General features: G+C 40.4%; 1 protein-coding gene across 4 annotated transcripts in view; it reads left to right on the plus strand.

Moving 5' to 3' along the window:
- si:ch211-1e14.1 (UPF0606 protein KIAA1549) overlaps positions 1 to 19,539 on the plus strand; it is a 41,948-nt gene that overhangs the window by 19,723 nt on the left and 2,686 nt on the right. For 2 of the 4 annotated variants that reach the window (XM_038705921.1, XM_038705923.1), the window contains exons 6-20: positions 51 to 181; positions 1,506 to 1,698; positions 1,838 to 1,897; positions 2,000 to 2,145; positions 5,596 to 5,773; positions 6,573 to 6,757; positions 10,884 to 11,119; positions 12,059 to 12,192; positions 13,466 to 13,671; positions 14,238 to 14,467; positions 14,625 to 14,769; positions 14,870 to 15,193; positions 17,675 to 17,727; positions 18,626 to 18,774; positions 19,325 to 19,479. In XM_038705921.1, the coding sequence (XP_038561849.1) occupies positions 51 to 181; positions 1,506 to 1,698; positions 1,838 to 1,897; positions 2,000 to 2,145; positions 5,596 to 5,773; positions 6,573 to 6,757; positions 10,884 to 11,119; positions 12,059 to 12,192; positions 13,466 to 13,671; positions 14,238 to 14,467; positions 14,625 to 14,769; positions 14,870 to 15,193; positions 17,675 to 17,727; positions 18,626 to 18,774; positions 19,325 to 19,479 (2,525 nt within the window). Of the gene's footprint in view, positions 1 to 50; positions 182 to 1,505; positions 1,699 to 1,837; positions 1,898 to 1,999; positions 2,146 to 5,595; positions 5,774 to 6,572; positions 6,758 to 9,139; positions 9,290 to 9,528; positions 9,811 to 10,883; positions 11,120 to 12,058; positions 12,193 to 13,465; positions 13,672 to 14,237; positions 14,468 to 14,624; positions 14,770 to 14,869; positions 15,194 to 17,674; positions 17,728 to 18,625; positions 18,775 to 19,324; positions 19,480 to 19,539 lie in introns of all 4 variants that reach the window. The other 2 variants (XM_038705924.1, XM_038705922.1) reach the window with 2 other exon arrangements.

Genomic DNA, 19,539 nt, shown 5'->3' on the forward strand with positions numbered 1-19,539 from the left:
TTTAGTTTTTAAACTTGATCTAAAACTCTCCTTGTTTTCACTCCATGCAGTGCTGCAGTTTGTTCCCAGTCATATAGATGTGCGGTTCTGCAACTTCAGTGAGAGCATTGAGAAAGGTTTGACCATGGCATTTGCAGAAGTGCGTCGACGCTCAAAGGACTCAACCAACTTCACAGTGCATGTGAGTGACACCAGAAGGCAGGAAAGCATAAGTAGCCTCCCATGAGATGTTTTCATTAGGGTGCATTTCATTGTGGCTTCACACCTCAAAGCTGAATGACTGAATGTACTGATAAGCTCAAGCCTTCTGAATAAAAGCCCTTGTCTGCTAGAGCTGCTTACCTCTAGTGGAAGCTGTAGCTTAACTAAACAGCTTTTTTGTCATACAGAGAAATCTTAATAATAAACTTGGATTGCTGGACATTTGATTGTTGGACACCGCCTCAAGTCATTTAACTAGTGGATGACTGTGATTGCTGCAGCACAGGCTGACTTTTATTGGGATATTGCTTTGTAAACTAAAGCTGTTGTTGAGGCTTTTGGACTTATGGTAAATGAATTGCGGCAGAAATGATTGCCTGAGGAGTTGGAGAAAACTAGTTTATTAAGATCACTGTTCTCTCTAAGACCTCAATTCTGATTGTGACAAACTAGTTTGGTTTGTCACAATCAGATTCATGCTCAATCTGTTCATCCATTCATTTTCCATCATTTATTAGGTCTCTGTGGCGATATCATGGTAAGCATAGTAATCTGGAAATCACTCTTCCCATCCATATTCTCCAGTTTTTACTGTTGGATCTCATTCTGATAAGAGGCCCAAATCACCTCACAAGAGAGGCTATTCTACTACAGGCTTTTCTTGGCTTTCCAAGCACCCTGTGAGCACAGACACCCAGCAAGGGAAGCTCGTTTTGGCCAGCTGTATCCACAATCTCAGTCTTTCGGTCTTGTTGCAGAGATTATGACCACAGGCAAGGGTTCAGACACCTTCAAGCTCAGCTCATTCCTTTCCATGACCTCATTGTCCACCTTACCATCACTCACATGTACAAGACCCCAGGATACTTTTCTTGGATATGTGCACTTGAAGGGGTTCATGCTCTAGTTGTTGAGTATTAAGGAAGATTACTGTTTGTTAATAAAGAGCTTATTTGGCTATGTGGTTGGTAGGCTTCAATAGTTTTGTGTAATCCTATTACACTGATGCCTGTATTATAGTCATTTAGTAGGAATAAATGTAAGGATTAACCAAGCATTTGTTGCAGCATGTTTTATGAACAACTAGCAAACTGTGCCCCTGCCAAAACCTGCTAAATTCTGTGTTCTACTTAACAGTCACTGGTGCCAATGATCTTAAGATAATGAACTTCACTGTAACTCTTTAATAGACAAACAAGCTTTCCCAGAAACTATATCAACAGCAAAATGGAAAATGTTTTGTACATTCTGTTGCGTAATCGTCTGTCTGCTGAACAGTACATATCTGTGTGATTGTGTTTTAGATTGTAAACATCACCATGGCCGCTCCTAAATATCAGGAACAATGGTTAGTGAGGCAGCCGGTGGACATCACCTTCACTGTGCGCAGTTCAAGGGGTTATTTGATGGGGTCAGAGGTCAGCAATGCTCTGATGAAGCTCACAGTTGTGGAATTCAGCTATTACATGGGCTTTCCAGTACTGCAGATTGCGGAGCGTAAGTACCTCAGAGTTGTCCCTCTATATTTGAGCTATTTCCACTTACTCGTATTTCACTTACTGTAATAGCCGGTGCTATATCAGTGTTTTCTGATTCTGATCACATCACAAACATTATTTTGTACCTTTTCCAACAGCTTTCCATTACCCAGAGTTGAACACCAGCCATTTGCTTCGCTCCTCCTGGGTCAGAACAGGTATCATTGTTTCACTTCTTGGCATGGTGAAAAGCTGGTACTGTACTTGAGACCTTTTTGTGCCAATATTCTGTGTGTTATTTCTGTTGTCTGTGTACATAGTGCTCCTGGGTGTGCTGGACCAGAAAGTGAATGAGAGGATCTTCCAAGCCAGCATGGAGCGTCGGGTGGCCATGTTACTCGGGGAGGCAATGGGATTAGTCAGACGTGTAAGGAGAGCAACCACTATAGGAAACAGCAGTGTTCAGGTACAATGTATATATTTATTGCTGTACTTAGATGTATTTACAGCTGTAAGCCTTTGGATAAGATAATACATATGGTGCAAAATCTACCAAGAAATGTAAGTATTGTATTTTCATGTCAGTTTTGGGGGGTGAAATGGTCGGACAGATAATTTCACTTGTATGAAATAGAAGTTTACAGAATGTGTTGCCTTTAGTCAAGTGACTTTATCTTGAACCGTTCAGTTGCTGTTCTTGTCGTCTTTTTTTCAACATTCTGTCTGTTTTTAAAAATTCTCAAAATAAGTTAAACTAAATAAGAAACCAGTCACATTTTTCATCAAAACTCAATACCAGACTGTATGGTGTATGTTCACGATAAGCTTGCAATATTTGTCTCTGGAAACAGTATATAGTATACAATAGAAATACTAGTTTAATATCTTGTTCATTATAGAACAAAACTTTCAAAAGTCTTTAACAGGAAGTTTGTTAATGGATTACTCACAAAATCTTAAAAAGGCTTCCTTCCTTGTACCATTTATATCATTATTCCCTGATGCAAGCTCTCTCTAACTACCTTGCTTGAGTACTGAGGCCTCATTATGTGAGCGTTGCAGTGTTTGTAACCACTGAAAGCCTTACTGCTTTACTAATCAGGCTCTAGCTTTTGTGGGTTCTCTCCACACCTGCTCTGCTCATCTCAAAGGAGACAGGATAGGGCTCTGTCTCCATGACAACAGCATCCCATTCAGCCCAGAGGCAAGCCACTCACAGACCACAACCTCATGAGTCCTTGTTCTTTCTGCTCTTCCTCATTTCTCTGGTCCTGTTACTTGATGGCTCATGTGAGCCACAGAGCTGCTAAGAGCAGATCAATTATTAATTGTTTCTCTTGCTCTGTTTCTTATCCTGCAGTCGGGATGATTAGAGTGTGTGTCTGTTGTTGAGAGGGTAGGCATTATGGAGGAAGAGATACAGTGACGGGTAGGTAAAAGATTCACAAATCAGTGGAAGAGGGAGAGCAAAACATAAAGAGACTTGTTATGAGAGACAAGAGATGCATATTTGATCTCTCATGAAGTCTGACTGCATATGGTGGTCTTTAAACAGGGGGGCTGTCAGAGTGATAAATACCATCCTTTGCTGCAGAGCAGCCTGACTCTTTCTGACCTTTCTGCCTCCATAAATGGTCTCCATAAAACCCACAGAGTAATTTAGGAGAATGGAGGACCATATTGGTGGTGAACATTTAGTGTCTGTCTCTGTGCTAAATTTAGATCTCTAATTTTAGGCTTTGGCATTCTTGCTACCTTTCAAAATAATATTTTTCTTCACAGTAACAAATATGAATATGTGTGATACATAGAAGTCTTATTATGTGCTTGTGTTCATTCCAGCCTTGGTAGAATACTGTCATTAGGTAGGCTAGTTTGGTCTTTTTCTTTCTATCTTTTTTTTTTTTTTTTACATTTCAGAAACGCTCATCTCTGAGTGTGTGTGTGCGATATAATGAGAGTGAGATGACTCAGAACTTAAGAAGAATCCTTTGTCTCGCTCTCTTGCACACACACACATATACATGCACATATCTCAGACAGATGCCCTAGACTGTCATGACAGAATCAGTGTGGTGTTGTCACCTATGAGAATACTTTATGAGTCTGCCTAGACAGATAAAAGAAGGGGTTGTGGTCATGCAATAACACACACATTCACGCTGCCATCTTTCCACTCTAATAACCGTGCATGGACTGGGTTAGACTCTGGATGAGGGAGCCTGCCCAGCCGTTTTTCTTTGTCAACCCATGCATGACCTGCGCTTTACTCTTTCCAGTAATGTAGACAGCAGACTGTGATGCGCCTCAGGGCACACAGAGGGAGACTGCACACACACAGACGTATTAGACAACATGGAGAAATATTTAAACAGTGAATACTCAAATGGGAATACAGAACGCGAGTTGATATATAATGAGTGTGCTATCATATATATATTTTTTTATGTATACATTTTTTATACATCAAAGTAATAGACCAAATAATGGAAACATGTTATTTAAAAGGACTTGCTAGTACAGCTACACAGGAGTCATGTTAGGTGTTACATGTGATGTTACAATACATAGAAATACATACACTAAAAATTGACATTTATTTCTGTAAGTTTTTTTTTAAAATTCAGACAGATCAGAGAGAGAGTCCTTGAATGTGTAGTTTCACTGGGATGTTTCATTGGGGACTTGTATAGTAAGTTTCAATACAGCACATGGCAACTAAGTAAGCCACATAGTTGGTGCCTGAATTTAAGTTTCTGCAGTCACAAAAACTCAAAAATGATTAACGTTTGCAGGGTTCCATACAAAATTAGGGATCACACTCTCCATTAAAAAGTAATTTTTATTATTGAAATTGTGACACATTGCACATTAGGACATTCATTAGACTTTCCATTTTTAATGTAGAGAGACTAGTGCTTCACTTTCAATGGATCCTATGTTCATTTTTGGAAGCACCTCTTTTCCAGTTGCTTGAGCACTGTCTATTAGACTCAAATGTTGTGGTCGGGAAACATTTACAGATGGAAACCTCAAAATTAGCGAGAGACTGATTAATCAGCAGATCGATTAATTGGGCCGATATCTGGCATTTTGAGATGCCTGCATTCACAAGGCTGATATACCAGCCTAAATGACAGATGAGCAGATCTAAACTAAAACCATTACTGGCTAGCATTTTGATATATGTTATACTGTCAAGAATTATGCAGTTGAATGACAATAACAATACCATTTAAACACCAGTCACTTTCTGTCATGTACAGCATAACCCAATGATTTTTTTTTTGAAGGTTCATTAATTAAAAAGAATTTCATCTAAAACAACACGTTACTGGCTAAAATTACATGTATATTGTACTCTGCATAGAATAATGGAATTATACATGACTTTTCTTTGTTTTGATATTGGCGTTATATGTCAGCCATCGGCCACCCTGCTCTCTAAATATCTGCATCGGCCATTAAAAAAAACATATATCGGTCGAACACTAGTCTAAGTTAAAACACGTCACACAAATAATGTTAATTTTGCTGGAATTGAAGTGAAGGTCACACTAAGACATAATTTTCTGTGATCTCGCCAATTGCCAGATTCAAACTTCCTAACATTTATAAGAAACAGATTTCCATCTCTTTTATCACATATTTATACTCAGTAGCTCAACTCAAGCAATTCAAGACTTGGATAACAGTGTTCAGAGATTAATTAAAGCTGTTTTGATGACAAAGATTTACATCTTATTAAGTATTGGATATTTGTTCAGACCAAACCTGTTATATTATAAATCTTCATGTGACTCTTGCGTCATCTGAACTGTTAAAAATAAGTTTCTAATTCGTACTCCACATGATTTCATGTAGATGGTCGGGCAAATAATCACTGTACCTTTGTGCTTTTCTTTTCTCATCACAGGTTGTAAGTACGAGCCGTCTGGTGGGTGTGGACCATCCCTTGGAGATAGTGTATTTTGTGGAGGGTCCCAGTGGTCAGAGGATGCTTGCAGTTCAAGCAGCCAACCTACTCAACAGCCTGGATGTTCAAAGGGCTGCCATCATCTTGGGTTATCGTGTCCAGGGCATTTTGGCACAGCGTGAGTACTTCTTACAAAACATTCGAGGTCAACAAAGCAATGTAGTGATTAATAAGATGTGTTTTTTTACCAAAAAAAGAAGGGACTTACCTATTTATTGTGAATAATTATTGTATCCTTAATGTTGTTACTGTTACCATTGTTGTTTTGTTGGTATAGGTGTACTGCAAGGACCTTTTGCAATTTGTTATGTGAATTGCACAGCTCAAAGTAAGTTTTCAAGGTAGCTGCACTTGATTAGAGCTGTTGGAGGTATTAAAACATAGTGACAAAAAAAAAGACAAACGGGCACAGTATTAGGAAAATTGTTTACAAGCTCGAAATAAGAAAAAAAAAAAAGGATACATGTTAACTGCTGGCTTCATGTGTTCTTTTGCATGTTTATAGTAACATTTGACCTTACTACCTCTCCTTGTACACATAGTATCAAAAGACTGTCCTCCTCATTAAGAATCTAAACAAGGGAAGAAGGCCTAATGAGAGCCCCTCAAGGGAGTTCTGTCTCTGTGCAGTCTGTGTTCTCCTATGGTACTTTCCCAAGGGATAAAATGAGTTAATTAAAACTAATGAAGGTCTGCATTGAAGATTACAGCAGTGAGACAAGAGCCAGCATTCCAACGACACTGCATGTTTAGCTGCATTCCCAAGGTGTTTGTAAATAGGCTTAAAGGGAATAAAAGAATATGCTTGAAATATTGAACCACACACACAAATGAAAGGACTCAATAGTGAACATTTGTGTATGAAGCTCAACTTGAAATGAAAAACTCACAGTCACTCTCTCAATGTCTCTGTCTAGCTGTGGAGAAGGTTGCGTCCTCACCCTCTGACGCTGAGAACAACAACATGTGGATCGTCATTGGGGTGGTGATTCCACTCCTTGTGGTCATCGTCATCATTTCCATCCTGTACTGGAAACTGTGTCGTACAGACAAGCTGGAGTTCCAGCCCGACGCCATGACCTCTATCCAGCAGAGACAGAAGGTAGAGTCTGATCAGTGTTGTGCAATGTCTGACTTCACATCTGACTTCATTATGTTTGTGTTTCAGTGTCATTTCAGATGTACAGTTCATTCTTTAAATATGTGAAATATGTAAGTTGAAAGTAATTGTAATATCCTTCATGAAGAAGAGAAAACAGTATTTCAGTAGTTATCCAACGAAGGTTAAAATCAAGGGCAACTGGACTTGGTTGAAGATACTGGAGACGTTTCGTCCCTCATCCAAAGGACTTCTTCAGTTCTGACTGACTCAGATGGTTTGAAAGAGGTGTCAAGGAAGCCCATCTACACCAGGGTTGAGAAGCCGTCATTGAACAGAGGAGGGGGTCTACGCCACCACTTATCCCCCACTTACAATGCTGTCCTTTCATCACTTCCCAGGAAACTCAACAAACGTAACCTATTGGCCTCAGGTGAGGATACCAACGATGGTCGTTCAGTCTTGGCCACCGGTAGTCTTAACGACTGTAACGACTGTCGTCACAGCAACAAGGAACACTAACGAACCAGCGGTATCGATGACCCGGGGATAACGACCCCACTGAGGTTAAATAGCTGAGTTTCCCTGCCAGTCAGTCAGAACTGAAGAAGTCCTTCGGATGAGGGACGAAACGTCTTCCAGTATCTTCAACCAAGTCCAGTTGCCCTTGATTTTAACCTTCGTTGGATAACTATGACCTGGATGACTGAGAATCTTCATAGACAGTATTTCAGTAGGTTTCCAATATTAAGGTATTATTTTATATATTACGACGTTATAGGAATCGTTTTTGGGAGAGAAATAGTTCCAACCTGCAACTCCCCGTAAAACACAGTTTGTGGTTAAAAATTTCAGTTAGTGTTCAGATTTAACAATGTTAACTAGTGATCTTTAGAGATGCTGGTAGGCATATTTTGTAGCTTTGGTGTTAACCAGGCTAGCTGTGTCCCCCTGCAATCCTCCCAGATATGAAAGTGGTATTGATCTTCTCATCAAACTCTCAGCAAGAAAGCACATCTAATTTAAGAAAAGTTCAACCAAAAAAGGCGGCCCATGGTTGATGGACAGTGATAATCACATCACTGTTATGTACATTACTGTACACATTACTGTACATATCACACACAACTTGCTGACCTATGTATTTAAGGTGTTACATTATGTTCACTTGTGTTAATGTCCAAGCCAGTTTCCCAAACATTATGTGTTCTGCACAGAAATGTTCAAGGCAGCTGATGTGGAGAGCCAGAAAGATGGGACCACTGTCACATGGATTGCTAATTAATTTGGTGTATCTATCATTGCCACAGATGTGCTGGAGGACTGAGCAGAATCTGAACTTGACCATTTCTTCTTTTAGATTAGATTAGTAAAACTTTAATGATCCCAGAGATACTTATTAGAGGACATGGGCTGGATTAAAAGTCATGGTGCTGGTAGTTCATGAAATGGGCTGCTCTTTTATCTCATTCAAAATGTCCTTACATACTCATTTTATTTCCAGTTTGTGAAAATCAAATAGCTTCTCCTTCTTTTTTTGCCTTGACTTGAAATAGAAACAATGCCATTTGACTGCTCTGAGGCTTTTTCCTGTCTTTGTATTACCTCTCTCTTACTTTAAAGCACATGTGCCTTCTGCCCTAAAGTTAATTGACAAAGAAAGATTCCTTCTGCTCTTTGCTGCTCCCTCATAACATACATCCAGATGAAGTAATATCTTTAAACAATAATGAAATGACATGCTCTATGCTGTAGTCTTTGCTAAAATCAATTCAGTCAACTTTAGACCAAGAAATAGTTCTGTGACCCTGAATTATATTCTGGGCTGGTGATGTTAGTTTTACCAAAGTAAAATTAATTTGACACACAGTGAACTGCACAATAGTGCAACTTTATACTTTAAATCACTACCAATAGCTAACATTTTAAAAGCCCAGCTATCATGCAGTGTTTAGGTCTTTTTTGTTTTGTTTTCATGTAAGGGATGGGAATAAACTTTTGTTTCAGTTCCAAGTTTGTCATGTATGGTGTGCACAGGCGTGTGGCATTTCTGCTGTGTTGCAATGACCAACAACAGTGGCAGAGAGCTTTGCATTCTCTGTAGCACAGCAGTAACTGGATCTCCAAGTAGCACACACCTGCAGAGCTTTTTCTCAACTGCCGCTTCACAGTCTAGTCCCAGTGATTCTTTCATCCGTGAATTTAGATGTTGCTGACACAGAAATACCAGCCTGTTTGTGGGGCGTGTGTGTTTGTTAGCTTACTGGCTGATCTTTCACATTGGGTTAAATGAAAGAATCAAATGTGCAGAAGTAACTATGACTTACCCTGCCTTCTCTGCTTAACACAATCATCTGTCACTTAACATCACTCCCCCTCTCTCAGTCTACTACCTCATTCAGAGAATCAAGGACCTCTCTTCACCAGATACTCCCTCCAACTAAAAAGGACATAGAGTTTAGTGAGGGGGAGTATGAGGAAGAGGAAGAGGAGTATGAAGAAGAAGAGGAGGAGGAGGAAGAGGAGGAGGAGGAGGTTAAAAGAGGGAAGGTACAGAGCAGTGTCTGGTGGTTTCTAGAAGATATAGCAGATACTTAGTTTATGTGTGTGTTTGCTGTCTGAATAGTAGTTGTTCAATTCTTGCACAGTTATATAAATAACAACACTAGTCAGCAGTTAATAGTCCAGCTTTTGAGTTTTGGGATATGTAAGAAACAGAGACAATAGTATCATCCCTCAAAGTATTTATGCTATTCACCATTGCTTCTGCTTAGAGACCAGCTCCTCTCAAGAGCAAACACAGTATGAGCAGTGAGGAGGACGAAGAAGAAGAAGAAGAGGAGGAAGAGGAGGAAGAAGAAGAAGAAGAAGAAGAAGAGGAGGAGGAGGACGAAGATGAGGACAAAGATCAGGAAAGGGAGAGCTTTAAACAGAAAGGAATTAAACCAGATGAGCAAAGGAGACAAGAGAGGAAAGCAATGATAATGAAAACAGGAGAGATGGAGAAAGAAGACAAAATGAAAGTGTTAACTAAAGGAAGGAAAGCAATGGCAGAGGTATATTGTTCAGTAGCCATAGAGACTAGTTCTTGTGTTTGTCAATAGACATTAGGATCTTCCTTTACACAGTTGTAATGTCTAGACACAGAAAATCCAGTATTACACATTATGGTGGACTTCCCTGTGGACTGGAATAGTGGTGTGTTTATAGCCTTGAGATCCTATGGAATATATAGTTATCAATATGTTGTGAAGTAGTAGATTTATAGATGTCATTTTGCATGTGTCAACTGTTACGATTCCCCCATTTACAATTAGACCAGGCTAAGTTGTAATTAGTGAGTACATGACTAGCTGTGTGTTTTCTTTCGCTATTTCAGCTCCAGCTTTTTGCTTTCACTTGTTCCGACTGGCCTTGTTTATGTGCCGTGCAGAGCAGCACAGACAAACACATACACACACTCTCTCTCTCTGGATTAGCAGCATGACACTGGATTAGCAGTTTTATACCAACATGCCTCTTCTAAGCCAGACATTTTGCATTAATAAACTCAGTGAGTGTACGTATAATTAACAGAAACATCTCATGTCACTCTTCTGTCCCCTTGTGTACACAATTCAGTGTCATAAGACCAGAGTTTCACAAACTGCAAGCACACATACTGAGATCTGACATCCTGTTTTTACTCCTTTGCTGTTGGAAAGTCCCGAGGGATTTACACTCAAATAGTCTCACTGCTTCCATCTACAGCCTCCGTCCCTCACCACCTCAAATGAAAGCAAGCAGCACAATGTTCCCAGACTCTTCTCTTCCTGTCCCTTAATGTGTGTCTGTCCCTCCTGGACATCTATTCACTGTCTAAACTATTTGCCACCGTGGCTTAAACTGCAGATTAATGTCATCATGCAGCAATGTCCTATTCAAATATTATTCCACTTAAAGATGATTAACACTAAATTATTACAATTACATATCATTAATACACAGTATTATTAATACATGGTCTTGTTGATCTTTACTCACACCCTCTCTCGGACCTCTGTAATTCCTCCCATATGTCTTTCCACCTTTCTTTCCATTCCTTTGTTCCTTAAACCTCCTGTCTTTCCTCTTCTGCCTCTGTCCTCAGTTGCAGGCTCCCAGTGTGAAAGGCTTTGACTTTGCCAAGCTGCACCTTGGCCAGCAGAGTAAGGATGATGTCATGGTGATTCAGGAGTCTGTTCCGCCAGGGTCTGGCCCTGGACCCCTGCCCATGTCCATTAAAGAGGGCCTCACTCCATCTGAGAACGGCGACATCCCCACTCCCATATCCAAAACCTCAGCCTCCTCTACCAAGGCATCCCGCAGCGGTCGGAGGCGAGAGAGGTCAGTGCTTTTTCATGGTACAGGGAAAACTGTTAATGATGAGTTCTTTGAGAACATTAAATTACAGGTTATGTCTATATAGGCCATGCTGTCATAAAGTTACGTAACAGAAAAACAGTACCAAAAAGAGGACCTGAATTAACATTACTAGTTCATTTAACTAGTGTTTTGCTTAGTGATGGTCAAGAGGTCTGATTAGTTTTTCTTTATCCAGCACCTGGTCATAAAACTCACTCTTTACTCACAGTTGGTTTTAATCATCAACCCAATACAGATATTAAGATATTTATTTAGATATTTCATAGAGCTTGTTTTTTTACCCATCACTCTGATTTTCCACTCACCGCATTTGGGTCAGTCATCCAGACAAAAAGCTTTTGACAGATCCTCAGATCAATTATTTATGCGCTAGACAGTGAGGGATCTTCTATTGCTCTTGCATTCTGTCAGTTTGTCTATATAACTTATATTAAGTTATGATAACATACACATAATGTATTTACCTGCTTTAATAATTAAATTATAATTTTGAGTTTTTTCAGTTTTGCATTGTAATAATGTGTTCAGGAGAATTTTTACACCATTACCACCATGTCCCCCTAACTGTCCTGAACAAAAGACAACATCTAAACATTAGTAAAGGAGTTATGCGTTATTGCTAACTTCCATAATTAGTTCATTGGAATGTGGGATTGACATTGGTTGTTTCTCCTCACTTATTACTAAGAACAAATGAATTGAGAATGTCATAATTCTGCCTTTGGAAATACTTTCAAGGACACACATTTTCCAGTACAAGCTTTAAATCATATTAACATTTCTTAATAGAAAACCCCCCACCTTTTACCTTTCTGAGTTTACACATGGCATTTCAGCATGTAACGTGTTCTTTTATTATACGTGTGTGTGTGTGTGTTCATGTTCGTGTTCTCCGGGTAGGATCTCGCCGTCCGACGGTGACTCGGTAGTAAGTGAGCGTTCCAGTGAGCAGGAATCAACTGAGAACCTCAGAGCCCACGCCACACCCAGCGACAGCAAGCAGACCCGTAAGGTCCCCATCAATGTTTTAAATGGCAAGTGGCCTTGGCAACACTCACATCACTCCTCCAAACACAGAGAGCAAATATGTGGGGGGAGGGGACGGAGGAAGCTGAAGGGATTGGGCAGACATAAAGAGATAAAGAGAAAGCAACTCAAGCTGCCATGAATTGATTGACAGGAGGGTCAGACTAAGGGCAGAGGAGACAGTCAAGTGGTGGAAAAAAAAGATAAAGCAGAGAAAGACTGAGGAAAAGTGCAGCGTCAACCCAAGCAGTGACATAAAGATTACAGAGGGGAACAGTGAGGGTAAAAGAAACACCTGGTAGGAACTCTACTGGTGGTCAAAAAAAGTCCAGCGAGAGGAGGGAGAAGGGAATAGGAGTGGGGGAGATATTTCTGAAGTTACTCTATCTGACAGCTTGTTGATAGATTCAAGCCTGCTCTGCCACTCAGTGACTACGTGCTGGAGCCAGAGGCAGTCAGGCACAAAGACTACAGCCTGACTCACCCACAGAGGAATGGTCTCTGTTTTGTTATTGATTAATCTCCGCCTGGGACTGTATATGCTGCGCCACAATGTTTATAAGTAGGTTGTATGTAAGACACACTTAGCATTATGCAATGTAGCATCATTCGTTTTGCCTGTGTTTTGATCTGTGTGCGTTCTGCTCATCAGAAGTAGCTCCTTCCTTTCCTTTCTCTGATTAATGAACTTCACAGACGAGAAGCTTTAATCAGCTGCTGCCTTTCCCTCTCTCTTTGCTTCTCCCCTTTATTTTTCTTTTCATTTCTAAGAGTTTAAGTCGCACTCAATCAATACAGTAACTATGTCTGTCTTAGGTGATTTTATTTGATCTCCTTCACCTCAATAAAATTCCTTTTCCTTTTTTACAGGCAAGAATAGAATTGGTAAGAGTTTGTTCTCTTTGTGTCCCCGTAAGACCTCAGTCTTGACCTCCAGCAGCTATGTCTGTGTGTTGTCTGTTTGTTTCTGTGGTAGTTTTGTGCTCGGCCTGTTCTCACCATCCATCATGGCTGCTGAAATGTCAGTCACAGTGTAGAGACAATCAGCTTCACAAACAAAAGCAAAGCCATTGTTTGAAGCGAAGTTTAGCTTTTGCAATAGAATTCAGTGCTCATTTCATGTTACCGCCGGAAACATTTACTCCACGCTTTTGTTATAAGTCATATTTCAGAGATATCCTTGCGCAGTAGTGCTCTGTCCCCTAGCTTAAGTCAACATTAACATTTAGACTTGCAGTGACTACACTTTGCTGACTTCTGTTTATCTGCTTCCTTCCTCAGGTCCTCCTCCTATGAATGGTACAAATGAGCAACTGTCATCAGCTTCCATCTTTGAACATGTTGATCGGATTTCTCGTGCCACAGATGCAAGCAGGAGACTCCCCAATAAAGTCCAGCTTATCGCCATGCAGCCAATGCCTGTCCCACCTCTACACAGCCCACCCATCAATGGCAAAGTTTCTGACCCCAACCAAATCAATAAAGAGGTTTGCTTTTGGCAAAAACTTTCTTTAGCAACTAAATTAATTATTAATGAATTAATAATGTATAAACATTGTTTATTTCTAAAGTATGAAAGACTGCTAATGGTGAGGGAACAATTCGAGTGACTGGCATTTTAGACATTCCTCAAACTGGAAAAACGCAGAATTTGGTTTGGATTAAAAAGGTGAATCATTTACTTATTCAACCTTACCTGTGAAAACACACACACACTGTAAATTATCTCCCGAAGGACAGCCAACACTGTCATCTGATCCTGTTGAATTTTCGTCTTTATTACGTGAGAAAATTACAGCATTTCAAGCCCAAACTGGAACAGAGAAATCAAAGACTTCAGTCACTTTTATCAGTGTAATAAAGAAGACTTAATAGAAACAGATAACAGCGTTGTAAGGCCTTTGGAAAATAAAATTCTCTAATTGACTGGTTAAAATATACAGAAAATGATTTATTGTCTGATGCTGCCGTTGTTCTTGTGGTTTGTCTAACATCTACAGTCTATCAGTTCATATTTGAAGGCTGTTGTCTAATGAGGTCATTTTCTCCTCAGATTCAGGTGGCATTGAGGCACAAGTCAGAGATAGAGCACCATCGTAACAAGATTCGTCTGCGTGCCAAGAGGAAGGGCCACTACGACTTCCCCACCATGGATGACATGACAAGTGGCCTCGGAGAGGCGAAGGACCAGGACCGCATCTATCAGAAAGCACAGATACAGATCGATAAGATCCTGGACCCGGATGCCCACATGTCCTCCATCTTCATGGGATCCAAGAAGAGGTTAGGGCTCATGTTTTGGGTCATTGCACTTATTTGGGTTGGTGGTGGACAAGTTGGTCTGTGTATGCAGTTTGGGTGTGTGGGGCTGACTACATTTTTAATAAAATACAAAATACTTATAAATTGATGAATAGACATTTCTCCTATTCTTTCTCAGTGGTCGGGGGAGACGCTCTCCCAAACAGAGGATGAAGGAGCAGCTGAATGGAGGCATGATGGAAGCAGACAAAGATCACCTGATCACTGAAGACAGTGATGCTGCATACAGAAAGTGTCCTGGAGTCAACAATGTGGCCTACGTAGTGAGTAGCAGTGGAGAACCATGACATTTGTACAATCTTACACATGCTGTATAACCTCTATGTCACTTAACTGTATGTATATATGTTGTGTTTATTGCAGTCGGACCCTGACCAAGGCCCAGGATCCCCTCACAGGAGCCCTTCCCCCACCGATGACGTCTTCCTTGGTCCCGCTTCCTCTCCTCCAGGCCATGCCCCTCCCCCACCTCCCTACTTGCCCCCACAGCCCTCCATTGAGGAGGCGCGGCAGCAAATGCACTCCCTGCTGGACGATGCCTTTGCCCTAGTGTCGCCTACCTCTCAGGGCAGCACTGCAGGGATCACTCTCCCAGGGGTCAATGCCAACCCTTCTGGCTCCAGCCCTCCAGGACGTGGCCCCAGACCTTGGGGTCCCTCCTACCAAGCTCTTGGCCCTTTCCCTGGTGTAAGTAGCCGCCCCTGGCATTTATATCTACAGGAGCATTAACCATAAAGCCAACATAAATTCATACTGCTTTCATGTTGCACTGAACAAAATGATTAGTTTAAGTTCCTGTAAAATGTATTTCATCATTTTATTTCACTAATCTGGGGACGGATTAAGAGAAATAGGCTCCCTGTTTAAATTTGTAATAGCAGAACAGCAAAACAGACGTGTAAAATCCTTTGTATTCGCTATTTCCGCCCTTTCTCAAGGTTTTTTCAGCTCATTCCCAGCATGAAGCCTATAGCTTAAAGTTTAATCGTGTCCTCTTAGCAAACTAATCAGTTAAGTATTCCTCCATCTGTTGCCCCCATGGAGCTACAACCTTACAACCCCTGTCAGCTAAGACTCTACAGTAATATGCCCTGCGTATGCTCGGTCTGCAGTAGCTCCTGTCAGTATAGGCTGGTTTCAAAGAAGGTACAGTCATATAACTGCTCTGATGGCTGCTGGAATAACAGGCCCAGTGTTTGCTTTTGTTTTTGTATTTATGTTCAGGCTATTTAGAGGAGAGAAGAGAAGGCCAGTTGAGCAGGGCTACAGTTTGTTAACACATTAAACTTGAAGAATACTGTGCATGAGCAACAAACTGTGTTCATAGTGTCTCATGTTACGGGTGTTGCCAAGAAAAAAAAGTAGAAGTTATCTACAGCTTATCCCCTTCTTTGAAATAAGAGCTGAGGTAAATTATTTTTAAGGTTTTCAGTACCCATGGGCATTATATGTGATAAGTTGTGAGTTAGCAGAGCATTATATTAGCGTTAAAGGGAGCTGTAAAGATTTTTGACCATTAAATCATTCAGAATAGATTAGAGTGCAGATGCGACCATGCATTGCACCCTCTCATTGGATAAAATAAGTACTGTATAGTATTGTTGTTTTATGGTACTAAAACTAAACATATTCTTATCTTGACTGTAGATTAATTAATTGAACTTGTCAATTGTGTTCTTAAAATGTATACTTAAATGCATTTTACAGCTATCAACATACATTAATCACTACTCCATTATAGTCCAACACTGGTGTTCACCCCAGGTGACAAACAGACATAACAGTAGGCAGTGGAGCCATAAAAAGCTATTTGCTGGTTCTGCTTTTGATGGTTCAGTGCTTTAATATGCTGTAAAAGGTCAGCTGTAAAAAAGAAGGATATCCAACAAAACCATGCTTAGAAAGATCAGCATTTTCTACAGTATATGAAGTGAGCCCCACTGCCCAATTATGTACTGTAAGACTGAACGATTAATTGTGATCTTATCGCAGTGTCATAAAACAAGATTTTCTAATCGCAAAGGCTGCATTACACTCTGGTCACATGACACCGAAGAGTAAAGCATTCTGTAGACAAAGCATCAACTTCGTACGTTACGCTGTACCTTGACTTGTTGTACAATGGCCTTAAGCTTGACAGAAGCTGACAGGACAGGAAATACACATGTAGTAAGGTAAGCGTAGTGTGGCGATGGGCGCCTTCGTCACACACACAGCCACCAGTCAGTTCAGGAAATATGAATGTGAAATGGCGTTTCAAACCAAACACACAAGTCTGAAAGAGGCCCAGTCTGTCCCAAGTTACAGTCTGGTTACAGCCAGTACACTGCTTACCAGCATGGGAGGCTGTGGGGGTCTCCGGTGTTGTCAGAGAATTACCAAGCTTGTCTTTTTCAACACGAGAGGCGTCACTTGGTTTTATTTTTGTTGGCCAACTTTTGAATTGAACCTCAAACTGAGTATTTTTGTTTGCTTACTGGGATATAGAAAGATCTCCTAGGAGATTTGACCTGATATAAGGACGCATTAATTGGTGGTTGAACTGTGGGGTTTTTTGTCGGCTGTAGGTAGGCCGACCTGATGATATTATATCATAATATTTAATGCCATGACATGACTATCAAATTATATTTCTCATATTATTAAAATTTGATACTTCTTCTCCACCATTGCTCATAATTATAATTCATGCAATTCATCCATTCCTGCTAATTTCATCATAACATAGGTCTGACCCACAAGAAAGACAGTGTATGTTTAATCTATCTAATATTGTGTTGGTCATTCTATACAATGATTTACTGCTTACCATTTTGAATAATACAGAAGGTAGAGCTTAAAAATTAAACGCATATTAAATAGCAATATTTCTTTAAAAAAATCGCAATTACATTATTTTCAAAAATCGTTCAGCCCTACTGTACATGGCAGTAGGAACAGTACTGCTTTGCTTTTATAAGAAATATCAACATCCACTGTGAGCTCTCTTTGCATTAATTGGAATATTATTTTATATCTGCTATATCTGAATACAGTATAAAAGCTGATACATATACAATTTGTGAATATTGTATATTAAGTTGATTATATTGTTATACAGTGTTTGTCATTACTATTGTTTCTCACTTTCTCTTAAGCGCTGTGTGTCTTTCCTTTTGTTTTCTCCAGAGGTTCACTGAGCTAAGCATGTCCCCTGCTTCTATCCAAGGTCTGACACCAAGGTTAGTAGAGCAGACCATGAAAATTGAGTATTCATGTATAAAATTTATAAATAATATGCATATTTGACATTCGCTTCTTCCTACACCGACATTATTTCTTATTGATCAGAACGACCGGATTTCCACCACTTTACCAGTGGGAATGTTTTCCTTTAGGAGCATCCACTGAATTGGGCCTCATGAATAAGGAATAAGAGTCATCTTTATTTTATTGGTTTAATGGATCAGGTCCAAGCAGTGGTCTCTTAACTCACTCCAAAAAGACCAAGGCACCCATTCACACTCACACGTTCATGTCATAACACAGATACAAACACTGTGCAGGCACAGCGCCAAGAGTTTAAGCAGGTTTTTTCATGAAGTCCATTCAAAGCAGAGCAGCCAAAGGAACCTAACTGGTGTATTTGTGGTCAAACAACTTATCACCACCAGAAATTTGAGCACAGTGGAATTAAAGTATCAGCAGCAGCTATCAACCACTTGGTATGACTATACTAAGTTAAATCTTGTACCACACACAGTAAAAGACACTGCAGAATCAGGGTGTATGGTCATGCATGCAAACAGCCACAACATACACAGTATGAAATGTCCAGTAGGTCTGTCCTCACGCATACTAAAATGATATGCATCATGTTCCATATCAGTGCATTTTCATTAGATTACTTAACCATTAAGTAGGTGATTGGTCTTTAACCTGACGGTCGACACCGGCAGGAGTCCATGTTGTCACAGTATTTGTAGAAAAGTTGCTGAGTTGGATGTTCCATATTTTAAAGGCTCCTTTAATATGATAGCGTAGAGACTGCAGCTGAGAAGAATTGCAATTAATTTGTCACAATAGATTTTTAATTAAATCACAACCAGGTGAATGGAAATACTTTTCTTTGTGTTTCAGGCAGGGCCATGGCTCGAGCTGCCTGCCACCAGGAGAAACAGTCGTCCAATGTGAGCAGCTTCAGCCAGAAAGCCTGTACTCCAGCAGGGGCCTCTATGCTGATGAGCTCCCCTCATCTGCCAGGCCGCGACCAGTTGGGGGAACTACAGGTACAAGTAGAAATTGTCCACATGGAGACACACAAACAGCCATAAACTTGTTTTTATGCCTAATAATACTGTTGGATTCAGATGTTGCACTGACCTACAAAGCCCTTATGTCTTAAACTCATTTGAACTTCTTACATCTTCATTTAAGTGCAAAACAGTTTCATATGAAAAGACAAAAACACACCTCAAGAATTGAGGTTGATAAACTTATTTATTGTCGACATACAGTGTGTTTTTCTGTTGACAGTTTATTTTAGATCATTTCTAATGCTTAATACAGACACATACCTCCACCCCAGAAACCTGTCAAACTGAAAGAGCCTTGTCTCTCTTAAATTATTAAGGGAGCCAGCGTGATGCTGCTGCCATCATGTGACTTACACTAATAGAAATGGATTCTGGCTTTTACCATATAGAGCGCAGCGCAGCAGAGACAGACGGAGTGCTTTTCAGACTGCTGTGATTGCATCGAAGTGTATTAAAGGGACTGCTGACGATTGAGTGTCAGGTACTGTAGCCCTGATGTGTGTGTGTGTGTGTGTGTGTGTAGGCGCCCATCTCCATCATCTTACACAGGTGGGATTGTCCAGCCGGCTGAACGGTTACCCAGCAGGGGTCAGGGCTGCTTCAGGCCAGAACGGAGGCATTGGCTGGAACCACTACCAAGATGACAATTTCTCCAGGACAGAGCCTGAGAAAGATGCAGTGAGTGAATCACAGATTTGATTTTGCGTAATATTCTATCCATTAAAACCTGAAATGGAA

Source organism: Micropterus salmoides, unplaced genomic scaffold (assembly GCF_014851395.1).
Source record: "Micropterus salmoides isolate LMB-PRFRI ecotype aquatic unplaced genomic scaffold, ASM1485139v1 Ms_hic_scaffold_8, whole genome shotgun sequence".
Lineage (NCBI taxonomy): Eukaryota > Metazoa > Chordata > Actinopteri > Centrarchiformes > Centrarchidae > Micropterus > Micropterus salmoides.